At 45.6% G+C, this 23,157-nt stretch overlaps 1 protein-coding gene across 2 annotated transcripts in view; it reads left to right on the forward strand.

Annotated features, from left to right (window-relative positions):
- IL10RB (interleukin 10 receptor subunit beta) overlaps positions 1–9,594 on the forward strand; it is a 29,952-nt gene extending 20,358 nt beyond the window's left edge. Inside the window, exon 7 of one of the 2 annotated variants that reach the window (XM_035017618.1) lies at positions 9,413–9,594. In XM_035017618.1, coding sequence (XP_034873509.1) covers positions 9,413–9,535 — 123 coding nt within the window. In that variant the 3' untranslated portion in view covers positions 9,536–9,594. Of the gene's footprint in view, positions 1–839; positions 1,516–9,412 lie in introns of those variants that run through there. The other variant, XM_035017617.1, reaches the window with a different exon arrangement.
- Positions 9,595–23,157: the final 13,563 nt, after the last annotated feature.

The following is a 23,157-nucleotide window of genomic DNA, read 5'->3' on the forward strand; positions in this document are numbered from 1 at the left end:
TATAACCCGGTGTATACAAAATAATCATTTCAACACGTAATGAGTATTCTTTTTAATTTTTGAAACATTGACGTTCTTTTTTTCCTGCAAAGCCTTCGAAATCTGGTATTTCTCACAGCACAGGTTGATTCCGACTAGCAACGTTTCGGGTGGTGAGTAAGCCACCCGTGACACGTGGCTGCCGACTGGGCTGAAAGTGGGGACACACTGGGTCCTGGCGAGCCCCCGAAGAGGGCCCCTAACTCAGCCTGAGGACACGGCGGGAGGTTCTGCTCGTTATTCCAAGACACATTCATCCCGTGCCTGTGATGTGTTGCTTCCTAGAGGAGGTGACGCTCGGGCCAAGTCAGTGCCACAGCACTGGGATCGGTCTAAGAATAGCTCCCTTCCAGTTTAAGAGAAGAAGCCATCAGAGGGGGACCTCATTGCACCGTCAGAGGGTGGTTCTGAGGTGCAGATTTGTTGTCACATTTTTAGAAATTGTGGTAAAACACACGGAACGCAAAATTTGCCATCTTGGCCATTTTTCAGTGCGGAGTTCAGTGCTATTAAGTGCATTCACACTGGGTCACATTGGTAGGCAACCAGCACCGCTGTCCGTCACCGGAACTTTTTCATCATCCCAAACGGAGTCTGTCCCCAGTAAACAAGAACTCCCCATCTCCCCCTCCGCTGCCCCTGGTACCTCCCCCATCCTACTTTCTGTGATTGTCACATGCTTTAAACCAGCCTTCTCTGGCCAGGAGTTCTGTATAAATCTGTGTAAGCCCAGAAAAAGAAATGGGAAAATTTTGATCATTAACTTTCTTTCTTTCTTTCTTTTTTTTTCCCTCCCATAGTTTTTAAGCCATCCTCATCACAGTACGCTTCTGTTTTTCTCCTTCCCGCCCTCTGATGAGAATGAAGTCTTTGACAAACTGAGTGTCATTATGCAAGTTTCTGAACATAGCAGGCAGAATCCTGGTGATGGCTGCCCCCCTGGGGCCCCGTCTGGGCGGGGGTCCTCCGAGCCGGTCCCCGAGGAGGGAGCACATTCAGCAGGGTACAGCACCCCCCTCCTTCTCTCGCCCACCTCTGACCGTCAGCGGAGTGGGAAACCCCCTGAGCAAACCCCACATCTAGAACTCTCAGATTCCAGGACAGCATCTAAACAACCAAAGAGCTAGATTTTAAAGGCTCGCTTGGCAAAAACACTCCACAGTGGGAATGTGCTACTTTATAAAGGCCTCACTGATTAAAAAAAAAAAAAAAAAAAAATTGTTGATCACTGGGGAGTATAATTTTCAGCCTCTTCTGCTCACTAATATAAGAAACAAGTTTTAATTAGAAGAAACAAAAACAGTTAAAACGAGGACTAACCAGACGGCCAAGAGACGGATCCAAAAAACAGCCTCAAGTCAAAAGTGGTCAGCGAATTTTCTGGATTCTCAGGGATACTTGGACTGGATTTATTTTGCTATCTGTGTATGTTTTATATAGTGCTGGTGCTCTATTAAAGTCTTATTCTCTATTTCATCTATGTGCATGAATGGTACTACGTCTGGATAATTGGCAGATAGTGCATTGCCATTTCTGGCGGTGTTCTCAGTCCCTTCCTGCTATCACCCGGGAACGGTGCCGGGGGTGAGGGTCTAATGGTATCTGGGAGCGATCGGTCTAGGAAGACTTGGATTCCAGTCAGACACCTACTAGCCTATGACTCTTCGGTTTCCTCATCTGTACGTGGAAATTAAAAGACCTAAGGATTGGTCATAGTCCATGAAATGCACGCCCCCAAGGGCACCTGGGTGGCTTAGTCGGCTCAGGCCATGATTTCAGGGTCGTGGGATCGAGCTCTGTGTTGGGCTCCATGCTCAATGCAGGGTCTGCTTGAGGATTCTCTCTCTCCCTCTGCCCCTCCCCCTGCATTCTCTCTCTCTCTCTTTCTAAAATAAATACATAAGTCTTAAAAAAAAAAAAAAAAGTGCTGTCCCCAGTGCCTGCACACCGTAAGCACTCAATAAATGGTAGCTAGTCTTACCAGCAGCATAATCTCATGGGTATGACTTGAACTCCACACACCAAGGTCAGCAACCAGTGTCCCCCTTCCTCTGTGTCAGATTGCCCAATAAAGCAGATTCCTCAAAGGCCACAAAAATTGGAAAAACACTTCGAATAACTTGACATATTTAAAATGAAGCATCACGGTCGGGGGTGGGGTGGAGGAGGCGGGGAGAAGGGAGATGAGAAGATGGTTGACCTCCCTTGCGTTCATTTTACATTTCAGTATTTTTAAATTATTTCCAGTAATGCTGTGAGGGAGGGATCACCATATTTTCAGTTCTCATTGCCCCCAGAGATCTTAACTATGGTCTGGGTCTCGTCTCGAGGCAGGGGAGAGAAACTGATTCCCTTCCCCAGTTAAGCTCACAGCAACAGGGGGGCTCTACTTGGGGAGGCATCTGGCTCCGGAGAGAAGAAAAGAGACACCCGAGCGCCCACCCTCTCCCCGCTGTGGACACTCAGCATTCTTTCTGCCCCCCTTGCACCTGAATCTACTGCCCATGTCTGAGGAATCTCCCACCTTGCAAATGTGAACTCCTCCCTCTCTCTGGGGTCTCCAAATGTTTCCGAGCCCCCTCGCTGCTGGGCTAGAGGCACGCAAGCCGGGCTCCAGCCCAGTCTGACTTAGAAGGCGGGCAGTAGCAGCAGAGGAAGGGGTTCTGGGAGAAGTGGCCAACAGCCAGGGGGTGCTCACACCAGCAGCAGTGACGTCCCCACCAGATGGGGTCTGATGTGGACATTGTTCCTGCCTGGGTCCCCTCTGAGGCTGTTTTCCCCAGCACTTCCAGAGAAATGGTGAGCTCCTCTCCATTATATTGAGAAACTTCTTTTCTGCTTATATCAGCCCCAATCAGTTTCTCATGTTTGCATCTAAAACCCTGAGCAGGGGGTGCCTGGGTGGCTCATTCAGTTAAGCGTCTACCTTCGGCTCAGGTCATGATCTCAGGGTCCTGGGATCAAGCCCCGCATCCGGCTCCCTGCTCAGCGGGGAACCTGCTTCTCCTTCTGCCTCTGGCCCTGTCCCCCACCACCCTCCCCCAGATTGTGCGCGCACACACTCTCTCTTCCTCCCTCTCAAATAAATAAATAAAATCTTTAAAAAACAAAAATAAAACTCTGAGCAGGCCACCAAGAGTGAAATGGAGTGGATGTGGATTTCCCAGTCCTAAAAATGCACCTAGCAAGTGCAGGAGGAAGGCAGGCATGAGACCTCTCTCCATGGTTTCCTGGCTGAGGTAGTTGACAGAAACACCTTCCCTCCAGAGGTGGGAGGTCCTGAAGGGTTTAAGGAGAAGGAGTTGAAGCCCAAGATTGGCTAGCCAGAGCCTGGGGGACTAACAGCCTCCTACCAAGGATGGGAGACCCAGGGTGCGAAGACAAGGGGACAGGAAACCATGGGTCTTCCCGGACCAAGAGTTGACAACAGAGGCTCTGCCCCGCCCCACTGGGGAAGACCCAGGTGTTTTGTGTGGTAGGGGAACCAGAGGCACCTCAGCGACCAAGGACTCTAAGCACACCAAGGAATGCATGTTGTTTGCTCCCCTGACCCTGCCCACACGCCCCAACTCCCACAGCTGATGGACATTTGCTTAGTGCTGAAAAGCGCCCCCTCCCCACATATTCCCCATCCTCCTAAGCACTCCTTTTATCTCTTGACCGCCTCTTTAATGATGCGATCTGCTCAAGCCTTCAGCACAGTAAATAAGGGACACATCTATCCTTCAGCAATCTTGGTGATAAGGAATGCCTATTTGACTTCCGTTTCCCACAACATGGCTGACTAGGCAACCTCCCTGGCCCTCAGATGAAATCGACTGAGGTGCTGGATGTAATGTTTAAAAAAATCGTTTCAGTTGTTTCCTAACAAGAAAGGAAGGAATATTCAGAGGCCAATATCTACAGAAGCTGACCAAGTGCCACCTTTCACTTTGAGGGCATTTGACAAACCCTGTAGGTATTGGCCCCTCACAAGTTCTGAAGGGACAGAAGACAAAGACCAGGGCTCACACAAGGTGGGGTCTCAAGAAGACCTCCCCATAAATCTGAAATCCCAAAGAGCCATCCCCTCTGTGTAAGGGTGACTAGGAATAAATGAATCCCATCCCGCCCCCATATTTATTTCCGAGGGCTGCCATTACAAAGTACCACAGACTTGGTGACTTAACAGAAACATATTCTCTCACAGTTCCAGAGGCCAAAAATCCAAAATCAGTATCACTAGGCTGAAATCAAGATGTTGGAAAAGGTCTTCAGAGTTTTTAGGAGACAATGTGTTCCTTCTTCCAAATGCCGGCGTCCCTTGGTGGGTGGCAACCTCACTCCAGTCTCTGTTTCTGCATTCACATGACCTTCTCCCCTTCTGTGTGTGTCTCCCTCTGCCTCTCTCTTATGAGGACACTTGTGGTTGCATGTAAGCCTCACCCAGATAATCCAGGAAATTTTCGCCACCTCGACATCCTCAACTGAAGCACATCTGCAAAGACCCTATTTCCAAATAAAGTCACATTCACAGGTGTCAGCGACTAGGACCTGGCATCTTGGAGGGTTATTATTCAGCCCACCACATATCCCTAGCAGGGACTACAAGGGCACCTTTTTGGTTTTGGTTGTGTTTTCGGAGTGAAGGGGCAAAATATATCCTTCCTGAGAAATTATCATCTCAAGAGAAAGGTGTACAGCCCCAAATCACACTGTCTGGGTGGTCAACGAAAACTTCAGGGTTAGCTGTTAGAAATCACAAAACCCAAAAGGAGAGCCTCATGAGCAAGAGCCAGTGGAAACAGCAAGCAACTAAGTCAGACCCACAAAGACTTCAGAACCTGCCACACACAGAATATACAGCATGCTTAGCAGAGTTAAATACAAGTGAGGGGCAACGACAGTGTCAGAAATGCACAAGAGCCTGGATCGTTCTGCTTTACTGTGGCAGCTCATGAATCCCAAATCGCAGCGACTAAGAGCAAAGACTTGTTTCTCACTCCTTTTGCATGTGGCCGAAGGTCAACTGTCAATCTGTCCTAATCCCAGTGACTACTTCATTCTAGGATCTAGGCTGAAGGACATGCTAAATGGCAAAAGAAATGCCAATCCCACTATAGTTCTTAGAGTTTCTGCTTGGACGTGGAGGCTGTCATTTCTGTCCACATTCCTTTGGTCAAAGACATGGCCAAGGCCAATGTCAATAGAGTGGGGAAGTACTCCTTCCTCAGGGAGGAACTGCAGGTCATGTAGCAACAACTGGAGGAATGTACAATCCTCTTACAAGGAAGGGAGAGGATCATTGGGAGAAATCGTTATAATCTGCTCTAGACTGAGAAATCACCAAATAGATTTGGGGGGCGGGGTGCACATGGGCCTGTAGAAATAAAAACTATCATCATTGAAGTGTACAAGTCAGAGGAGGGGTTGAACCACGGGTTAAACACAGCTGAAGAGAGAGTGAGAAGACTGGGCAGGATGGGGAGTGTGTTTGTCAGGGTTCAGAGAAACAAAACCAATAGGACGTGTGTACTTACATGTAGAGAGAGAGATTTGTTTTAAGGAATCAGCTCACAGGATTGTGGAGGCTGGCAAGTCCAAAATACATAAGGCAGATTGACAGGCTAGAGATCCAGGGAAGAGCTGACATTTAGTTGAGTCCAGAAGCAGCCTCGAGGAAGGATTACCTCTTCCATGAAGACCTCAGTCTTTTTGCTCTTAAGGCCTTCAACTGATTGGATGAGGCCCACCCACATTATGGAGAGTAATCTGCTTTACTCAAAGTCTACTGAATTAAATGTTAATTTCATCTGAAAACTATCTCCACAGCAACATTCAGATGCATCTGATCAAATACCGGGGTACTATGGCCCAGCCAATTTTACACATACAATTAACCACTGGAAGGGTAGATCTGAAGTGAACATCAAGGAGGCAATATAGAGAAACATAGGATAGAAAATGTGAGAGGTTAATATATAAGACATATGATGGATAGAGTGAGATGATCTATTACGTGTCTGATCACAATCTCAGAGGAGAGGTGAGAAAGGAGGAGGCCAGAGCACCATTCGAATATTTGCAAAGACAGTGGCTATTTAAGCTACCAATCCACCAAATCAGGAATCTAACAAATCCCAAGCTGGACAAATAAGGAGAAATCACATCAGAGTGAAACTACAGGACATCAAAAACAGAAGGTCGATTACCTTCGAAGGAAGAACAATTAAATTTATGGATACTTTCTCCGTGGTAATAGAAGCCCAAAGTGGATAGAATATGTTCCAAGTGCATCAAAAATCTCAGTCAACTTAGACCTGTATATCCTGCAAAATGTGTATCCGTTCAGGAAAAGGGACAAAACAAAGACTCAAACAAAAGTTGAGAGCATTTGACATCATAAGGTCTTGATCAGATAAAGATCTAAAGGGTGTATTTTAGGCCGAAGGATACCATTCCCACATGGAAGTTATGATACGTAAGAAGAAAAGAGGAAAGAAACAGGTAAATAAGTGAGTTAATCTAAACAAATATTGAACTGCATAAAACAGTAATAATCTATTCTGGGTGAGCAAAGCAGCAACTAAAACACCGAGGGGAAGAACTACAGATAAACTGACTTCATGTTCCTGCTGGGTTTCAAAGAATAAAGACACCAATTCATTTGAGACATGGATAAGTTAAGTATGTTGAGATTTCTAGAGTCACCTCATCACTAGAGAAGTGGTTCCCAACTGGGGTGAGGAGGGCGGGGAAAATTTTGATCCCAGGGGACATGGGACAATGTCTGGAAACATTTGTGATTGTCAGAACTGGAGGGGTGTTACTGGCGTCTGGGGAATAGAAGGGAAACTGCAAAGCATCCAACAATGCACAAGATAGCCAACACGCAACAAAGAATTATCTGGCCCAAAATATCAATAGAGGAGAGGTTGGGAAACTCTGTACTAAAAGAAAAGAGCAGAATAAGAAAAATGACTCAGTCAAGAGATTACTCTGACCAAAAAGGAGAAGAGACCTTAAAAACAAGGGGGGGAATGGGCAGAACAAATAGGAAACGTAAGTAATATAACAGAAATAAATCAACAAGTAAATGGACTAAGTGATCCAGTAAAAGATAAAATTGTCAGAGTGTATTTTTTTAAACGATAGTAAAATTCTAGCTGTTTTTAAAAGACCCACAGAAAACATACAATATATATAGAAAAATGGGAAGTAAAAAGAGGGCAAAGGATATGCCAGGCAAACTCTCACCAAGCGAGCTGATTTCATTATATTAACATCATACAAAAAAGACATGAAGGCACAAAGCATCTTTGTAGAAGTTTCGGTTCAGCAGGAAGGTAAAACAGTTCTAACCATGTACACACTTCACAGCGTAACTTCAAAATAAATCACAATTGACAGAGCCACAAGGAGAGCCAGACAAATTCACTGTCATATTAAGATAGTAATAACAGTTACCACTTGGTGTGTCACTGACAACGAGCCAGACGCTGTCCTGGGCACGTTACCAATTCTGTTGTCTGCTGACTCTAAGATGCCACCAGTTATAAGATGCACCATTAGTATTTGAACTAAGAAAAAAGAAAGAAGGGCGCCTGGGTGGCTCGGTCGGTTAAGCATCTGACTCTTGATCTCAGCTCCGGTCTTGATCTCAGGGTGGAGAGTTCAAGCCCCATATTGGGATCCACGCTGGGTGTGGAGCCCACTTAAAAAAAATAGCAAAGAGAGAGAGAGAGAGGAAGAAAGGAAGGAAGGAAGGAAGAAAATACTAGGATGGAAGCTATGCCTCAGTATTGATTGTCAGACAAATCTAAATGTCAGAGATGTTAAAATGCGCAAGCGTGCACGTGTGCGTGTGCGCGTGTGTGTGTGTGTGTGTGTGTGTGTGTGTAGAGACAGAGAGGAAGTAACTGTGACGAAGTGTTAATAATGATTCTAAATGCAGGGTATTTAGACATTCAACTTCTCTACAGCTTCAAAAGTTTTTATGATCGGGACGCCTGGATATCTCAGTCGGTTGAACGTCCGACTCTTGACTTCAGCTCAGGTCCTGTTCTCAAGGTGGGATCAAGCCCTGCTTCGGGCTCCGCGCTCAGCGGGAGGCCTGCTCCAGGATTCTCTCTCTCCCTCTGCCCCTCCCCCACTCGCACACACACACGCACACTCTCTCTCTCTCTCTCTCAAATAAATAAATAAATCTTTTTTTAAAAGTTTTCACAATACAGGGGCGCCTGGGTGGCTCAGTTGGTTAAGCGACTGCCTTCAGCTCAGGTCATGATCCCAGGGTCCTGGGATCGAGTCCCGCATCGGGCTCCCTGCTCTGCGGGGAGCCTGCTTCTCCCTCTCCCACTCCCCCTGCTTGTGTTCCCTCTCTCGCTGTGTCTCTCTCTCTCAAATAAATAAATAAAATCTTTTAAAAAAAAAAAAGTTTTCACAATACATAGTTGGGGACAATTGTAATAAATATACAAATGCTTACAAATAGTTATCATTCCAACACTTTTCGATTTCCATGTGTTCAAAATACCCAGGATTTTCTCAACATGTGCTGATAATGGGCTTTTGTCTCAGGAAAAAATCTGTGCAGTCATTTTCCATTTGTTTTGCTGCTTTAGCTTTATAAATGGTTCTGTCCCAATATCTTCCTGTCTAATAGGTAACATTTCCACTGCCCCTTGCCAGGGAGGATGCTGTTGGGGGACTTCTTTGAGGGATGCTGCCTGGGCTGAGAGGTGGCCCCCAAACAGGGAAGAAATCGAGAACACCACACCCCAGTATGCAGAGTGTCCACATGGGTGGTGAGTGGGACGGGCTGAGCCTGAGTCCCTGCAGAGACTTCAGGGCTGATCTGCGGAGCCATACGAAAACAGTAGGATTAACGGCATCCACACCACACCACAAGGATGCTGGCGAGGACGTGGGGCAACCAACCCTTGTCCTATCTAACTGTCCAGTTGATTCGTTCTTATTTGCATTCTTGCTTTGTCTGCTTTAGCATTCAGAGGCTTTTCTCCCCAGATGTGTCCAAATCCCTTTTTCTACATGATGGAGCCGTTTGGGGTGTCTTCCTTTCAAATGTACTTGAAACTTCTTTTTTTTTTTTTAAGATTTTGTTTATTTATTTGAGAGAGAGAGTATGAGCGGTGGGGAGGGGCAAAGGGAGAGGGAGAAGCAGACTCCCCGCTGAGCAGGGAGCCCGATGTGGGGCTCTATCCCAGGACCCTGAGATCACGCTGAGCCGAAGGCAGACACTTAACCGACTGAGCCACCCAGGCGCCCCATTTTTTTCTTTCTAATTAAGTAATAATATTGACAACATTATCATGTATTAACTTTGTGCTGTGTGCCAGGCTTTGTGATCTATTATCTCGCTTATTCTTTGCAGTTGAACCTTCAGCGGGAACCTCTGAAACCGTGTAACAAAAGGAGTTCATCCCGGATCCATGACGAGAGAGAGTCGGGGTGGATTCTGCTGCCTTGTCGAATGTCTGGAGCCCGGCCATATTGAGGAGGATGTGGGCAACTGGCCGCTGAGGCTGTAGACTTTGCAGCCATGAAGGAGGGAAGAACCCCACTTATGTGGAAAATGTCCAAGACTCCTGAGACCAGAGGGGATTCAGCAGATCATCTTGTGGGCCACCACTAAGACGTTGTGGCAGAAACATGAAAGGTCCTCCCCGAGGGCAGCCAGCTGAGCGAACTTCCCTCCTCCACCTTGCTGGCTCTTTATGGGAGTCCAGTCCTATGGGAGAGGAACTCACTACCCGTCCTCATGGGTCTCCTGCCCTGCTGCCCTTAGCCTCCAAGGCATTCTGTTTCATCTCTCACATCTGTGGCTGCCCATGGCAGCCACCTGGGGAACTTTAGAATGCCAATGCCCCGGCCTTGCCCTGACCCTTAATTCCAGCTCTCTGGGGGAGGGATTCAGGCATCACTCTTGTAAATCTCCCCCAGGTTTTTCCAGTGTGCAACCAAAATGGAGAACCGCTGCTCTCTTTAGAGCATTTATGCTACTGTTCAAAGGAAAACCATGGGCCCAAAATGGCATCTCTGAGGCCAAGTCCCCAAACTGGGGCTTGATACGTGATCTAATTGCAGCTTCAACCACCCCCAGAAATGTCATCTTAACTGGTCAGGAGTTTTTCCATCAGTGCCAAGGAGTCTGCCACAGGGACTCCCTGTGTCCCCCAAAGGAAGATGAGATCATCTGCTTGATAAGACCCCTTGCCCTGGGGCGCCTGGGTGGCTCAGTTGGTTAAGCGACTGCCTTCGGCTCAGGTCATGATCCTGGAGTCCTGGGATCGAGTCCCGCATCGGGCTCCCTGCTCGGCAGGGAGTCTGCTTCTCCCTCTGACCCTCCTCCCTCTCATGCTCTCTGTCTCTCATTCTCTCTGTCTCAAATAAATAAATAAAATCTTAAAAAAAAAAAAAAAGACCCCTTGCCCTTCCCCCTGCAGGGAAAGCCTTGCCTGGAATAGTCTTTTGCTCTTGCTAATAATTTTCTTGCCCCACCCTCCTTCCATAAAATCCTTCCGTTTAGTACAACTCCTCAGAGCACCCTTCTACTTGATAGATGGGATGCCGCAACATTCACAAATTACTGAATAAAGCAAGTGAGATCTTCAAACTTACTTGGTTGAGCTTTTTTGTTACTTAACAGTAGCTTCTGAGTACCTGTTAACTGCACTCCCTATGTCGTCCTGTTCTCTAGCCTTCAAAGGGAGCACTCTTGCTTTTAATACCCAGCTAACATGGTCCACCCACCACGCTGTGCTTTTCTAGGAAGGTCAGAGGTCATCCGGGGTTGTGAGCATCTCTGGAAAATATTTCCATGGCCGACACCTCCCCCCTCCCCCAGCACTGCTTCAGGCTTCTGATGTGCTCACCACAGGTCATCTGGGAAGCAGTTCTGGGTGCTGCTACCCTTTTCCCTGAGCCAGCACCTGTCACAGAGCCTAGTACTAAGAAATGCCTATTGAATCAATGGCTAATGCAAAATGGTAAACTGAAGCCTTCTTGAATATGCCACCATGACATATGCAGATGATATCAAGAGTCATAAACATGTGCAGATTAAACAGAGCAGATTCTGCTCGGGTTCAATAAGTTCACAAAACACCATAAAACACATGAAAGAGAGAAACAAATCCAATGAAAAATTTCCAGGTAAAAGAAAAAAGCGTTCTATTCTGTAAGGTTATCCTGACTACTTTCAAATTGAGTTGAAGTTGCTTTTCAGATCCAACTGAACATCAGAAGTGACTCAGAATGTTACAGCATCTCTATCTAGTCCCCATTCTTAATATTTTGGTTTCTCATTGCTAAAATGTAGCCTCTAATCTAGTCGGCAGTGGAAGAGCCCTTTGGGAATCACCCCCTCAATGGCAAACTCTGTTTTCATGTTAAAAGCCATCTTGGAGTCCAAGGACCACTCATGGAGTATTTTCAAGAATGAGCTTTTAAAATAGGTGGCTGGCTATTAAGAGAAGCCCAGCATCAAGGAGTTTCTAAATCCAGTGTTGGGTCAAATTTTCTCAGTTCTTGTTGAATGCTCTGATTATCCTTAGAGGCAGATGTGAGAATTAAAGGGTTGCTGTGCCCCCAGGTCTGTTGTTTTCCTCAAAGATTGGCTCTTCTGGTTCCTGCCAAGATGGGCTCCTGAGACTACCACCATCACTAGGCATCTGCTTGCGGCTTCCGTCATGGGAAATCACATCTTATTTCTCAGACTCTCATTCTCACCAAAAGGTGAGGAAGAAACAAACAGAGAGCTGGATCAAATAACTGTGGAAGAGACCTTAAGTTAAACAAAAATCACTATTTTCCCTTTCTTTTTCTAGCCTTCCAGAAATTCCACGTAGAACTCATGGCTAGGAAATGCAGTCTTAAAAAATGACAACAGATTGCATTTGCCAAATAAAACCAGGGAATGCTTATATCTGGATGGTTCCAATTTGAAACTGGAGGATGCTTTTGTGGCTGATCACGAGCCAGGAGGGCCTCCAGGAAGCCACATAGACATGCAATACTAATATCAGTGCAAAAAATACAGGAAGTGCTACATGAACCCTCAAGGGAGTTGGTGGCCCTCTCTGGTCCTGCCCAGCATCCTGTGTAAACTGCAATTTCAATACTTTAAAAACTAATAACAATAACAGCTTTCTTGAGATGTAATTCAGACACCACACAATGTACCCATTTGAAGCGGACAATGAAAACATTTTCAGTGTATTTGGTCAGCTGTCACCACTCTTCACTTGCAGAACATTTTCATCTCCCCAGAAAGAGGCCACCTACCCATTAGCAGTCCCTCCCTAATGACTAATCTGCTTGAGGTGTCAGTGGATTTGCCTATTCTGGACATATAATATAAGTGGAATCCATACAGCATGTGGTCCTTTGTGGCTGGCTTCTTTCTTTTTCTTTTTTTTTTTTAAGATTTTATTTATTTATTTGAGACAGAGACAACAGGGGCGGGGCGATGGGCAGAGGGAGAGGGACAAGCAGACTCCACACTGAGCACAGAACCTTTACATGGGGCTCGATCCCAGGACCCTGAGATCATGACCTGAGCCGAAGTCAGACGCTCAACTGACTGAGCCACCCAGGCGCCCTGTGACTGGCTTCTTCCACTTAACAGAACGTTCCCAAGAGTCATCCATGCTACACAGTGTGTAGACACACTTCATTTGTCTTTATTGCTGTTTACTGCTTGGTCATCATTCCATTGTATGGATAGACCACATGGTGCTTATCCCCCCCATCCACCAGCTGGTGAACATTGGGGTCACTTCCACTTTTTGACCCCCATGAATAAAGCCACTGTGAACATTTGTGCACAGGTTCTTGTGTGGACACGTGTTTTCAGTACTCTTGGGTAGACGCCTAGGAGCGGAATTGCTGGGTCATATGATAATTTTCTGTTTAGCTGTTTGATGAACTGCCAGACTGTTTTCCAAAGCAGTTTCGTACTTCCTAACAGTCTTTATGAAACCATGCCTCATAGCGATAATGAGGTTAAACCTGTCGCCAGCAAGGCCCCCACTGACCGCCTTCCCCTTCTTCACAGGAATGGTAACCTCATCTTTGAGAGGCAAACAAGAGCTCCGGCGTCCCACCGTGTTGAGCTCGACCACTGCCTCACACCTGCGCAGATGGACCGGGGAGTGTCTCAGTTACCTCCACCTCATCATAATGTTAGAATCCCCACCCAAAAAGGAGCATAAGCTTCATTCACATAACACAGGATGCATTCCTAGGCATGTTTTCTAAGCACACCTGTGCAACTTTATGCCTGCTTTTACATACAATGACAAACCCCCCCTTTCTGAATATTCATCCTAACCCCAAATAAAAGAAACCCACTCACCCTTACTCAGGGAGTCACAGCTGTGGAAGTGATTCCCCATGATCTCCCTACTTGCTGAAGATTAAGTGTGCTTTGTGTGATGACTCTGGCCGGTGTAGTCTCACCTGTGACTCACTAAGGAGTGAACTCACGTTAGTTTGGTAACATCTCCATAGCGTCTGTCCCCACTGTTAATTATTAGAGCAGCAGGACCATATTCTGGCCTCACCCTTGTCTCCCCAGCACTTGGAACCACAAAGCTGTGTTAAATAACAAAAATTCAACTGAGTAAATTTCAAAGATCGAATTGGCTTTATTAAATGATTCGTGAATCGGGCAGCTTCCCATCTAGCAAGAAGAGGAGTTGCACAAAAAGGCAGGTTTTTGCAGAAGGAGGGTGGGGACAAGAAAGTTATTGGCGGGGCGCCTGGGTGGCTCAGTTGGTTAAGCGACTGCCTTCGGCTCAGGTCATGATCCTGGAGTCCCGGGATCGAGTCCCGCATCGGGCTCCCTGCTCGGCAGGGAGTCTGCTTCTCCCTCTGACCCTCCTCCCTCTCATGCTCTCTGTCTCTCATTCTCTCTGTCTCAAATAAATAAATAAAATCTTTAAAAAAAAAAAAAAAAGAAAGTTATTGGCAGACAAACAGGATTGTTCCAGGCAAGGATTTCCCTCTGGGGGAGAAGCAAGAGGGCTTACCATGCAGATGACCTCATCTCCCTTTGCGGGGTGGAGAGGGCCCTTGTGGCAGACTTCTTGGTCCTGATAGAAAAATTCCTGGCCAGTTAAGACTACATTTCTAGGGAAGGTTGAAACAGCAATTTGATCGGGTATTAAGCCCCAATTTGGAAACTCAGTCAAAGTGACACCATCTGGGGCCTATTGTTTTCTTTTTAACAGGTGCTAACAGATGTCTGATGGGACTTCTGCCAATTTCAAGTTCTTTATGTTTTGAGGCCCATCTTCCTCAGTCCATTAACGACCTTGACAGCACTGTAAGATGGAGAAACATTTCTTGGTAAAGCTTTACATTTATTTGCTCCCCCTTCCCAAGCTAATGCCTTGTTACCACTTCCTTAATTATTTCTTTTCCCTCTTAGAAGTTCTGTTGCCAACCCTTTGGCCAGTCCAGAGCTGTCAGGGTTTCCCTTCATGGGCTCTTTGTCTTCATTGGCCTCATTTAGGGGAAAAGCGATGGGTGGAGGGGTACGCAAGAGGATCTGTGTCCAGGCGGGCTTCTAGAAATAAGGGAGGGGGAAAGAGCAGGAGGGAGTTCCCCAAAATTGAATTCAGTGGGTTCAAGAGATATACACTCTTGATTCTCTTTGAAAAGGGCAGAGGATAAACACTGAAAGACAAGAGTGGCCCTCTGGTGAGCTGGCTCAATATATCAGTATTGGATAAATCTCATGAGTGTTTTCTCAACTCAAAGTCTCCATCTCCAGCAAGTCTCCCTAAACTCAAAATTATTCTCTGGGCCATGGTTAATGGATTCTCTGCATTATGCATCACACCAGAGAATTTAATGATGTGAGGACCCTGATCAGTTTCTTGGGTTTTCTTTGTCCTCACCCCCCTGGCCCTTCTCCAGGAGCCCCTTCACCCCCACATTTCTCAGATGAATCACAGGGGCGGGCTCTGCAGGCTGGTCTGCAAAGTCTTCTAGCCTCAGACGGGGGCTCATTCCAATAGCCCCCTTGCAACACCCATCTCTGGCTTTGACTTGCCTGAAAGCACGTAGTCCCATCTGTCCTTTCCCGTCTGATAGTTTCTGTGATGGCGAGCCAAAAACAGAAATAGCAGGTGAATAGTTCTGCTTACTGTTGGGTTTCCACTTACAATACACCTTCTACCCAGAACAATGGGCTTGCCCCTTTGCTCTTCTTGCTTCTCAAGAGCTCATAGGAGACTCTTGGCTCAGTCTGGTGCTGTAATCTCCATTAACATTCTTGTTAGAAGGTTCTAGCCACTCTAAACAATTGCCTTTGGCTGTGTGCCCACTTAGAATCTTTAGCATGGATCCTCTTTGAGTCTGGGCTCAAAAAACCTTAATGGGTAAACATTTATTTATGACTCTCCTCTTTCATCTTTACATGTTACTATATAGTCAGAATTTCAATTCTTAGGACCTCTTCCTGATCACTATGCCTCAATGGCGGCCTTAATTTATTCTAAAACATTTACAACTGGCTTTCCTACAGTCTATGATTTCTGCACCATTCAGCCTTTTTATGACTGGGCCATCATGGAGGCCATGCTTCTCCCCTTGGTCCACAAAAGCATCATGCATTAATTACACCATGGAATTAATCAGGCAGTAAGGTGGGAATAATGTGGTAGGCTAAAAAATGCCCTCCCCCCTCAACCCCAAAAGATATCCAGGTCCTAATCCCTGGAAACTTTTAATGTGGTTTTATTTGGGAAAGGAAAAAAAAAAAGGTCTTTGCAGATGGGATTAAGTTTAGGGTCTTGAGATAAAGGCATTACCTTGGATTATTGTAGTGGGCCCTAAATGCCCTTACAAATGGCCTTATAAGAGTTGCAGAGGGAGTTATATAGACAGAAAAGGAGGAGGCCATGTGACCACAGAGGCGGAGATTGGATCAATGTGGCTGTAAGTCAAGGAATGTCTGGAACCACCAGAAGCTGGAATAAACACACTCTCTCCTACAGCCTCTGGAGGGAGTGCAGCCTTGCTCACACCTTGATTTTGGCTCCGTGGTACTGATTTTGGACTTTTGGCTTCCAGGACTGTGACAGAATAATATTCTATTATTTTAAGCCACACAGTTTGTGATACTTTGTGTTAACCTTAAAAATAAAACTGCCGGTTATTTTACCAGTAAAAGAGGGGTTTATTCGGGAGAGCAGAAAATTGCAAACCGGCACAGGTAAGCTACAACAAAACCACAGGTAAGTCTGGAAAATACATGAGAGGACCCTCTTTTATAGAGAAGGGAGGGAGTTGGGAGGGGCTATTATAAACAAAAAAGCCCATTGGAGTAAACTGGGAGCTGGAAGTATATGGCTTTTCATTGGCTGAGCTGTGACTGTCTCTCATTGGCTGAGCTGTGACTTCTCTCATTGGCTGGGCTGTTGCTGGTGGGCGGAGACAACCTTCCTCCTCCTGCTGAGAGAGAAAGTAGTATTAACTTGCAAGGTACCTGTCTTCCTGCTGGGTCTGCAATGGGGGACAGGTGCTGGCCATGGGAGCTCCCTCTGCTGGCCTCCTGACTCCATCCTAAAAGAGGTTTCCTTGTTAAAGCAACCGTGGGAAACTCGTACAAATGGGGAAGTGACCTTTGCTCTAGAAGCAGCCTGGTCTGTGTTCCAATTCTCACTCTGTCATTACTAGCTGAGCGACCTTAGCAAAATGCTTAACATCTCTCCACTCTAGTTTTCTAACTTGTGCCATGGAAGGTGGTGAAAAGGATGCCTATCTTGAAGACAATTACAGATTAAATGTGGGAAGTGCATAAAATAACATCTGATATATATCGTTTTTTAAGGTGTTTTCTTACTGAAGTAAAAACTAACAACTTTGCATTTATCAGTTAAGTGATGACAATCTATATTCACGAGATCTTTGAAGTGAATTCTTTTGGGTCAGATTTTGTCTCATAATACGTTCCATGGCCTGGACTTTCAGTAGAACATAACAATGACAATGCATGTTAATGATAAAAAAAATAATATATAATTACAAGAATCTCTAACGTATGTTAAGGGCTCACTTTTGTGCCTGGCACTGTTCTAAGTCCTCCCACACCCCTGCACCTCTACACCCCCACACCTCTGTGCTGTGGCACCATTTTACCACCCCCATCCTCCACCCCCACCCCTCCCCACCCCCGTATTTGCAGATGAGGCAACTGAGGCACAGGGCCGTCCAGGACTCACCCCATGTCACATGTTTATGTTGGAGTTCACAGCAGGAAAAGATGGACACAGGACAACTGGGCACGTACTCAAGGCTTCAGGAAAGCAGACAGCTCTTTAGATAAAGAGGGATGATTTCAAGATCAGGGATTCTAGTGATTTAAGTAGAATAGGGACTCCTAAGATACAGAATTCTGACTGAAGTACAAATGATTTGAAAGAGGAATAAAATGGGGGGTGGACATAGAGAGTGTTATAAGCTGGATCATGTCTACCCCAAAATTCCTATGTTGAAGCTCTAACCTCCAGTACCCCAGAATGTGACTGTATTTGGAGATGGGGCATTTAAAGAAGTGACTGAGTTTAAATGAGGTCATATGGGTGGACCCAAAGCCGATATGCCTGGTGTCCTCGTAAGGAGACGACACACCACGGATGTGCAAAGAAAAGGCCAGGTGAAGACACAGCTGTCTGTTAGAGCTGCCCCGTCTGTGGGCCTGGGCTGCGGCAGCCGGAGAATACGAATGCAGACGGTCGGGAAAAATAACATGTGGCCTGGATGCATCCACACAACTTACTGGTGTTTACAGACTTTGCCGGGAATACTTGGCAAGCTCCCGTCTCTTCCTTGCACAGGCCTGGAAGGAAGGCCGTGTATTAAGAGCCTACTGTACATACTGCACTGGACCGAGAAATGTGAGTTACCAAGATAAGTTACCGGGTGCCTGGGTGGCTCAGACGGTTAAGCGTCTGCCTTCGGCTCAGGTCATGATCCCAGGGTCCTGGAATCGAGTCCCGCATCGGGCTCCCTGCTCCTTGGGAGCCTGCTTCTCCCTCTGCTTCTCTCTCTCTGTCTCTCATGAATAAATAAATAAAATCTTTAAAAAAAAAAAAAGATAAGTTACCCAGAGACCCCTCCAGGGTCTGGACTTGCGCACCACCTCCCAGGCTAACAGAATTTGCAACGTGACCCATCTCTTGGTAGTGAGACTGAGGAAATCACAGTGAACGAGAAGATGCCAACAGAGCAGGCCCGGGCAAAGAATTACCACCTTTTCAGAAAGAGGGAAAAAAGCAAGATTCTAACCATTCAGTCTAATTCACCAGAAAAAAAGGTTAATATCTAGAACTAATTATTGAATGGATGGTTTTGAACACTGTCAATGTGGCCTCATTTCTTTCTATGGGCTGAGTGACTCATATGGCAAATTAGTGAAATCTTACAGACCAGCTTCTCCTTCACGGTGTTGCCCATAACACTAGGGTTCCTCAAAAGGGTGACCATAAAAAGGAGATTGATTATCAAGGAATTGGGGAAGCCCTCAGTTAAACAAAATTAATTTGACCACATATTATTTTTTTTTTAAGATTTTATTTATTTATTTTAGAGAGAGAGAATGAGAGACAGAGAGCATGAGAGGGAGGAGGGTCAGAGGGAGAAGCAGACTCCCTGCTGAGCAGGGAGCCCGATGCGGGACTCGATCCCGGGACTCCAGGATCATGACCTGAGCCGAAGGCAGTCGCTTAACCAACTGAGCCACCCAGGTGCCCTGACCACATATTATTATTGCAGGACTTTTCAGAGCATATCGCATGCTAACACGGACAGTGCCTTTTCCCAGAGGGGGAATATAGCACAGATTGTTTTTCAACATTTGATGATAAGATCCTTGTTTGGAAGAAGACCCATAATTACAGATGCCAGTCAAGGAACGTAACAATGATTTTGTGACAGCCATGTGAAAAAGAAAAGGAAATATAGCCTAAGCAATAATATAATTAGAAGGAATTGTGGCCGGGGTGCCTGGGTGGCTCAGTCGGTTAAGCATCTGACTCTTGATTTCCGCTCAGGTCATGGCCTCGGTGTCGTAGGATCGAGCCCCCCTTATCCCCCACCGCCCCAATCAGGCTCCACACTCAGCAGGGAGTCTGCTGGTCCCTCTTCCTCCCCCGACTTGCTCTCTCTCTCTCTCTTAAATAAATAAAAATCCTTTTTTTTTTTTAAGAAGGAATTGTGGCCAAAAAAGCAAATAGTTAATGACTTCACACTGCATAAGGAATTAACAAACAGAATTAAGTTCTGGGAGCCATTCCTTTCATACATCAAGACAAAGCTGAGATGAGCAATGAGTGTGTTAAATGAGACATTCAACAAGACTTTGACGAGCGGTGGTGGGCTAACAAACGAGATATCCTCACCAGGGGTAGTTCATTGAATTGAGGTTTCTCGTGGCTGAGTGCCACAGAGAAGGCAGGAATTGAAAATGAGCTAGAGAGTGTATTTGACGTCAAATTCAGCCTGTGGTAATAGTGTGCAACCCGTCTCCTAGAAAGTAGGTGACCTCCACCTGCATTCTCCGAATCCCACTGTGCAGGCCATGAGGACCACCTGCTGAGCCCTCCAAGGGCTTGACATTGGCCCACCCTGTTTTCTAGAGAAACACCAAGTGCCAACCGATTCACCTGGGTTAAAGACATAAAAGAGTTCTTTGTATGATTCTTACAACTTCTTTATCAGTTTTAAATTATTTCAAAATAAAAATTTGAAAAAAAAAAAAAAAAGGAAAAGGAGACCCTAAGGGTCCAGGGCCTGTGTCAGATCATATATAGAAAACTACATTTTGGTCCTGGTACCACTGTGAAAACCTGCCACACACTGTGGAAAGGGTGGCAGGATAGGGATGTTTTTAAAGGAAGTCAAGATATGATGGGGGCCGACCATTCCCTTGGCTGTCCCGTTGAAGACTAATGAGAAGGAAGAACAGCTGGGCTTGAGGAGGCAGAACTCAGCTCCTGAAAGGAAGACATTTGCATCCATCCCTTTGGTCTAAGAGGGAAGAAGCTGCCTCAGGAGGTGATGGTCTCCTTCCAGCATGAAGGTGATCAGTCAGGGCTGAACTAGATTGCAGTCTGAGCTAGATACAATGATAACTAAGCCTTCCAACACTAACTTGGTGGGTGTCTATAAAGCTATTTTAAGGGCACCTGAGTGGCTCAGTCAGCTAAGCATTGGACTCCTGATTTCGGCTCAGGTCATGATCTCAGGGTCGTGAGTTCAAGCCCTGCATTGGGGTCCACGCTGGGTATGGAGCCTGCCTGAGATTCTTTCTCCCTCTCCCTTTGCCCCTCCCTCCCCGCTCATGCTCTAAATAAATAAATAATTTTTTAAAAAGCTATTTTAGATGCTCAGAGGAGGCAGAATTATAGATGGTACATCTCAAGACTCACTGTAATTGGTTGTTTGCACAAGACAGGCTCACTTTATCACATAGTTTTGTCTATTCAAGAATAAATCCTAGACAGCTAATATCCAAAATATATAAATAATTTACACAACTCAACACTGGTGAAACAAAAAATCTGATTAAGATTGGGCAGAGGACCTGAATAGGCATTTTTCCAAAGACAAACAAATGGCCAACAGACACATGAAAAGATGCTTAACATCACTCATCATCTGGGAGAAGCAAATCAAAACCACAATGAGATACCACCTTACACCTGTCAGAATAGCTACTAACCAAAAGATAACAAAGAACAAGTGTTGGTGAGAATATGGAGGAGAAAAGGAAACCCTTGTACTCTGTTAATGGGAAAGTAAATTGGTGCAACCACTGTGCAAAACAGTGAGAAGTTTCCTCAAAAAATTAAAAATAGAACTACCATATGATCCAGTAATTCCACTACTGGGTATTTACTCAAAGAAAATGAAAACCCTAATTCTCAAAGATATATGTACCCTTATGCTTATTGCAAGACTTTTTACAATAACCAAGTTATGGAAGCAACCTAAGTGTCCATCAACGGATGAATGGATAAAGAAGTTGTGAGATACACACAGACACATACACACACTGGAATATTACTCAGCTATAAAGAAAAATGAGATCTTGCCATTTGGGACAACATGGATGGACCTAGATGATATTCTGCTAAGTGAAATAAGTCAGATAGAGAAAGACAAATGCAATATGATTTCACTTATATGTGGAATCTAAAAAGCAAAACAAATGAACAAACAAAAAACAGAAACAGAATCATAAATACAGAGAACAAAGTGGTGGTTGCCAGAGGGAAGGAGATTGGGCAGATGGGCAAAACAGATGAAGGAGATTAAGAGGTACAGGCTTCCAGTTATAAAATAAGTTATGGGGATGAAAAGTACAGCATTGGGAATATAGTCAATAACATTGTAATAACATTGTATGTTGACAGAGGTAACTACACTTATCATGGAGAGCAGAGAGTAATGTATAGAATTGTTGAACACCTGAAACTAATATATGACGGTATGTCAACTACACTTCAATTAAAAAATAATGATAATAACTGGGGAGATAAATAATAAATCCTACAATTAGAATACAATAAATTGTCCATGGCTCTAGATTTCAGAGGACCTCAGAGCCATGATGAGAAATAATTTGCAACTAGTGAAGATGAATATATACAAATGATGGGCAGTTGTACTGGGTTGAATAAAGTCTCCAGAATTTGCATCCACCCAAAACCTGAGAAGGTGGCCTTATTTGGGAAATAGTGTCTTGGCAGATACAATTAATTAATTCAAGATGAGGTCATACTAGATGGGGGTAGGCCCTGCCTGGTGTCCTTGTAAGAAGAGATACACAGACACATGCAGAGAGAAGGCCATGTGAATCTGGAAGCAGAGATTAGAGCAACATGTCTATGAGCCAAGAAATGCCGAGAATTGCAAGCCACCATCGGAAACTCGGAAGAGACAGGGCATGGCTCAGTGAGTAGAGCATGTGACTCTTGAGTTCAAGCCCCATGTTGGGTGTGGGGCCTACTTAACATCAGAAAGAAAAAAAAAAAAAGAGACTAGGAGGAGGCAAGGAAGGATCCTCCCCAGAAACTTTGGAAGGAGCATGGCCCTGCCACATCTTGACTTCAGACTTCTAGTCTCTAGGAGAGTAAGAAAATAAATTTCATCATTTTATTTTATTTTATTTTTAAAGATTGTATTTATTTATTTGACAGAGAGAGACACAGCGAGAAAGGGAACGCAAGCAGGGGGAGTGGGAGAGGGAGAAGCAGGCTGCCCACCGAGCCTGATGCGGGGCTCAAACCCAGGACCCTGGGATCATGACCTGAGCTGAAGGCAGACACTTAACGACTGAGCCACCCAGGCCCCCCAAATTTTGTCATTTTAAACCACACAGTTTGCTGTCATTTCCTAAGGCAGTACAGGAAACTGACATCACTTTTTTGTGTTTTTTTTAAGATTTTTTTTTTAAGATTTTATTTATTTATTTGAGACAGAGAGAATGAGAGAGAGAGAGAGAGCACATGAGAGGGGGGAGGGTCAGAGGGAGAAGCAGGCTCCCCGCTGAGCAGGGAGCCCGATGCGGGACTCGATCCAGGGACTCCAGGATCATGACCTGAGCCGAAGGCAGTCGCTCAACCAACTGAGCCACCCAGGCGCCCAAGATTTTATTTTTTTATTTGAGAGAGACAGAGATTGAGTGGGAGGGGCAGAGGGAGAGGGAGAGAGAACCCCAAGCCGACTCAGTGCTGAGCAGGGAGCCCAATGCGGGGCTCGATCTCAGGACCCTGGGATCATGACCTGAGCTGAAGGCAGGTGCTGAATCAACGGAGCCACCCAGGTGCCCCAACCCTCCATTGTTTTATCCTGATCAGATATAACCTTCTTTTAGTGCTTAAAATGGGAAAGAGGGAGAGCAGGAGGTCCCAGTTCACTGTATGGGAAACTGATGCTGCCCTCTCCTCTGCAACAGACTTTGGCGAACTGTCTTGTATCCTGGACGCTCTAGTTCAGACAGTGCTCAGGCCAAGCCACTTCCCTGAAAAAGAAAAGGGAAAAAAATAAGTCCGTCTCAAGCGATGGAGACTCCATGTGATTTTCTTCCTGAGTCAAGTTCAC

This window comes from Mirounga leonina, unplaced genomic scaffold (assembly GCF_011800145.1).
Source record: "Mirounga leonina isolate KUSES-001 unplaced genomic scaffold, KU_Mleo_1.0 Mir_172, whole genome shotgun sequence".
NCBI classification, from domain to species: Eukaryota; Metazoa; Chordata; class Mammalia; order Carnivora; family Phocidae; genus Mirounga; species Mirounga leonina.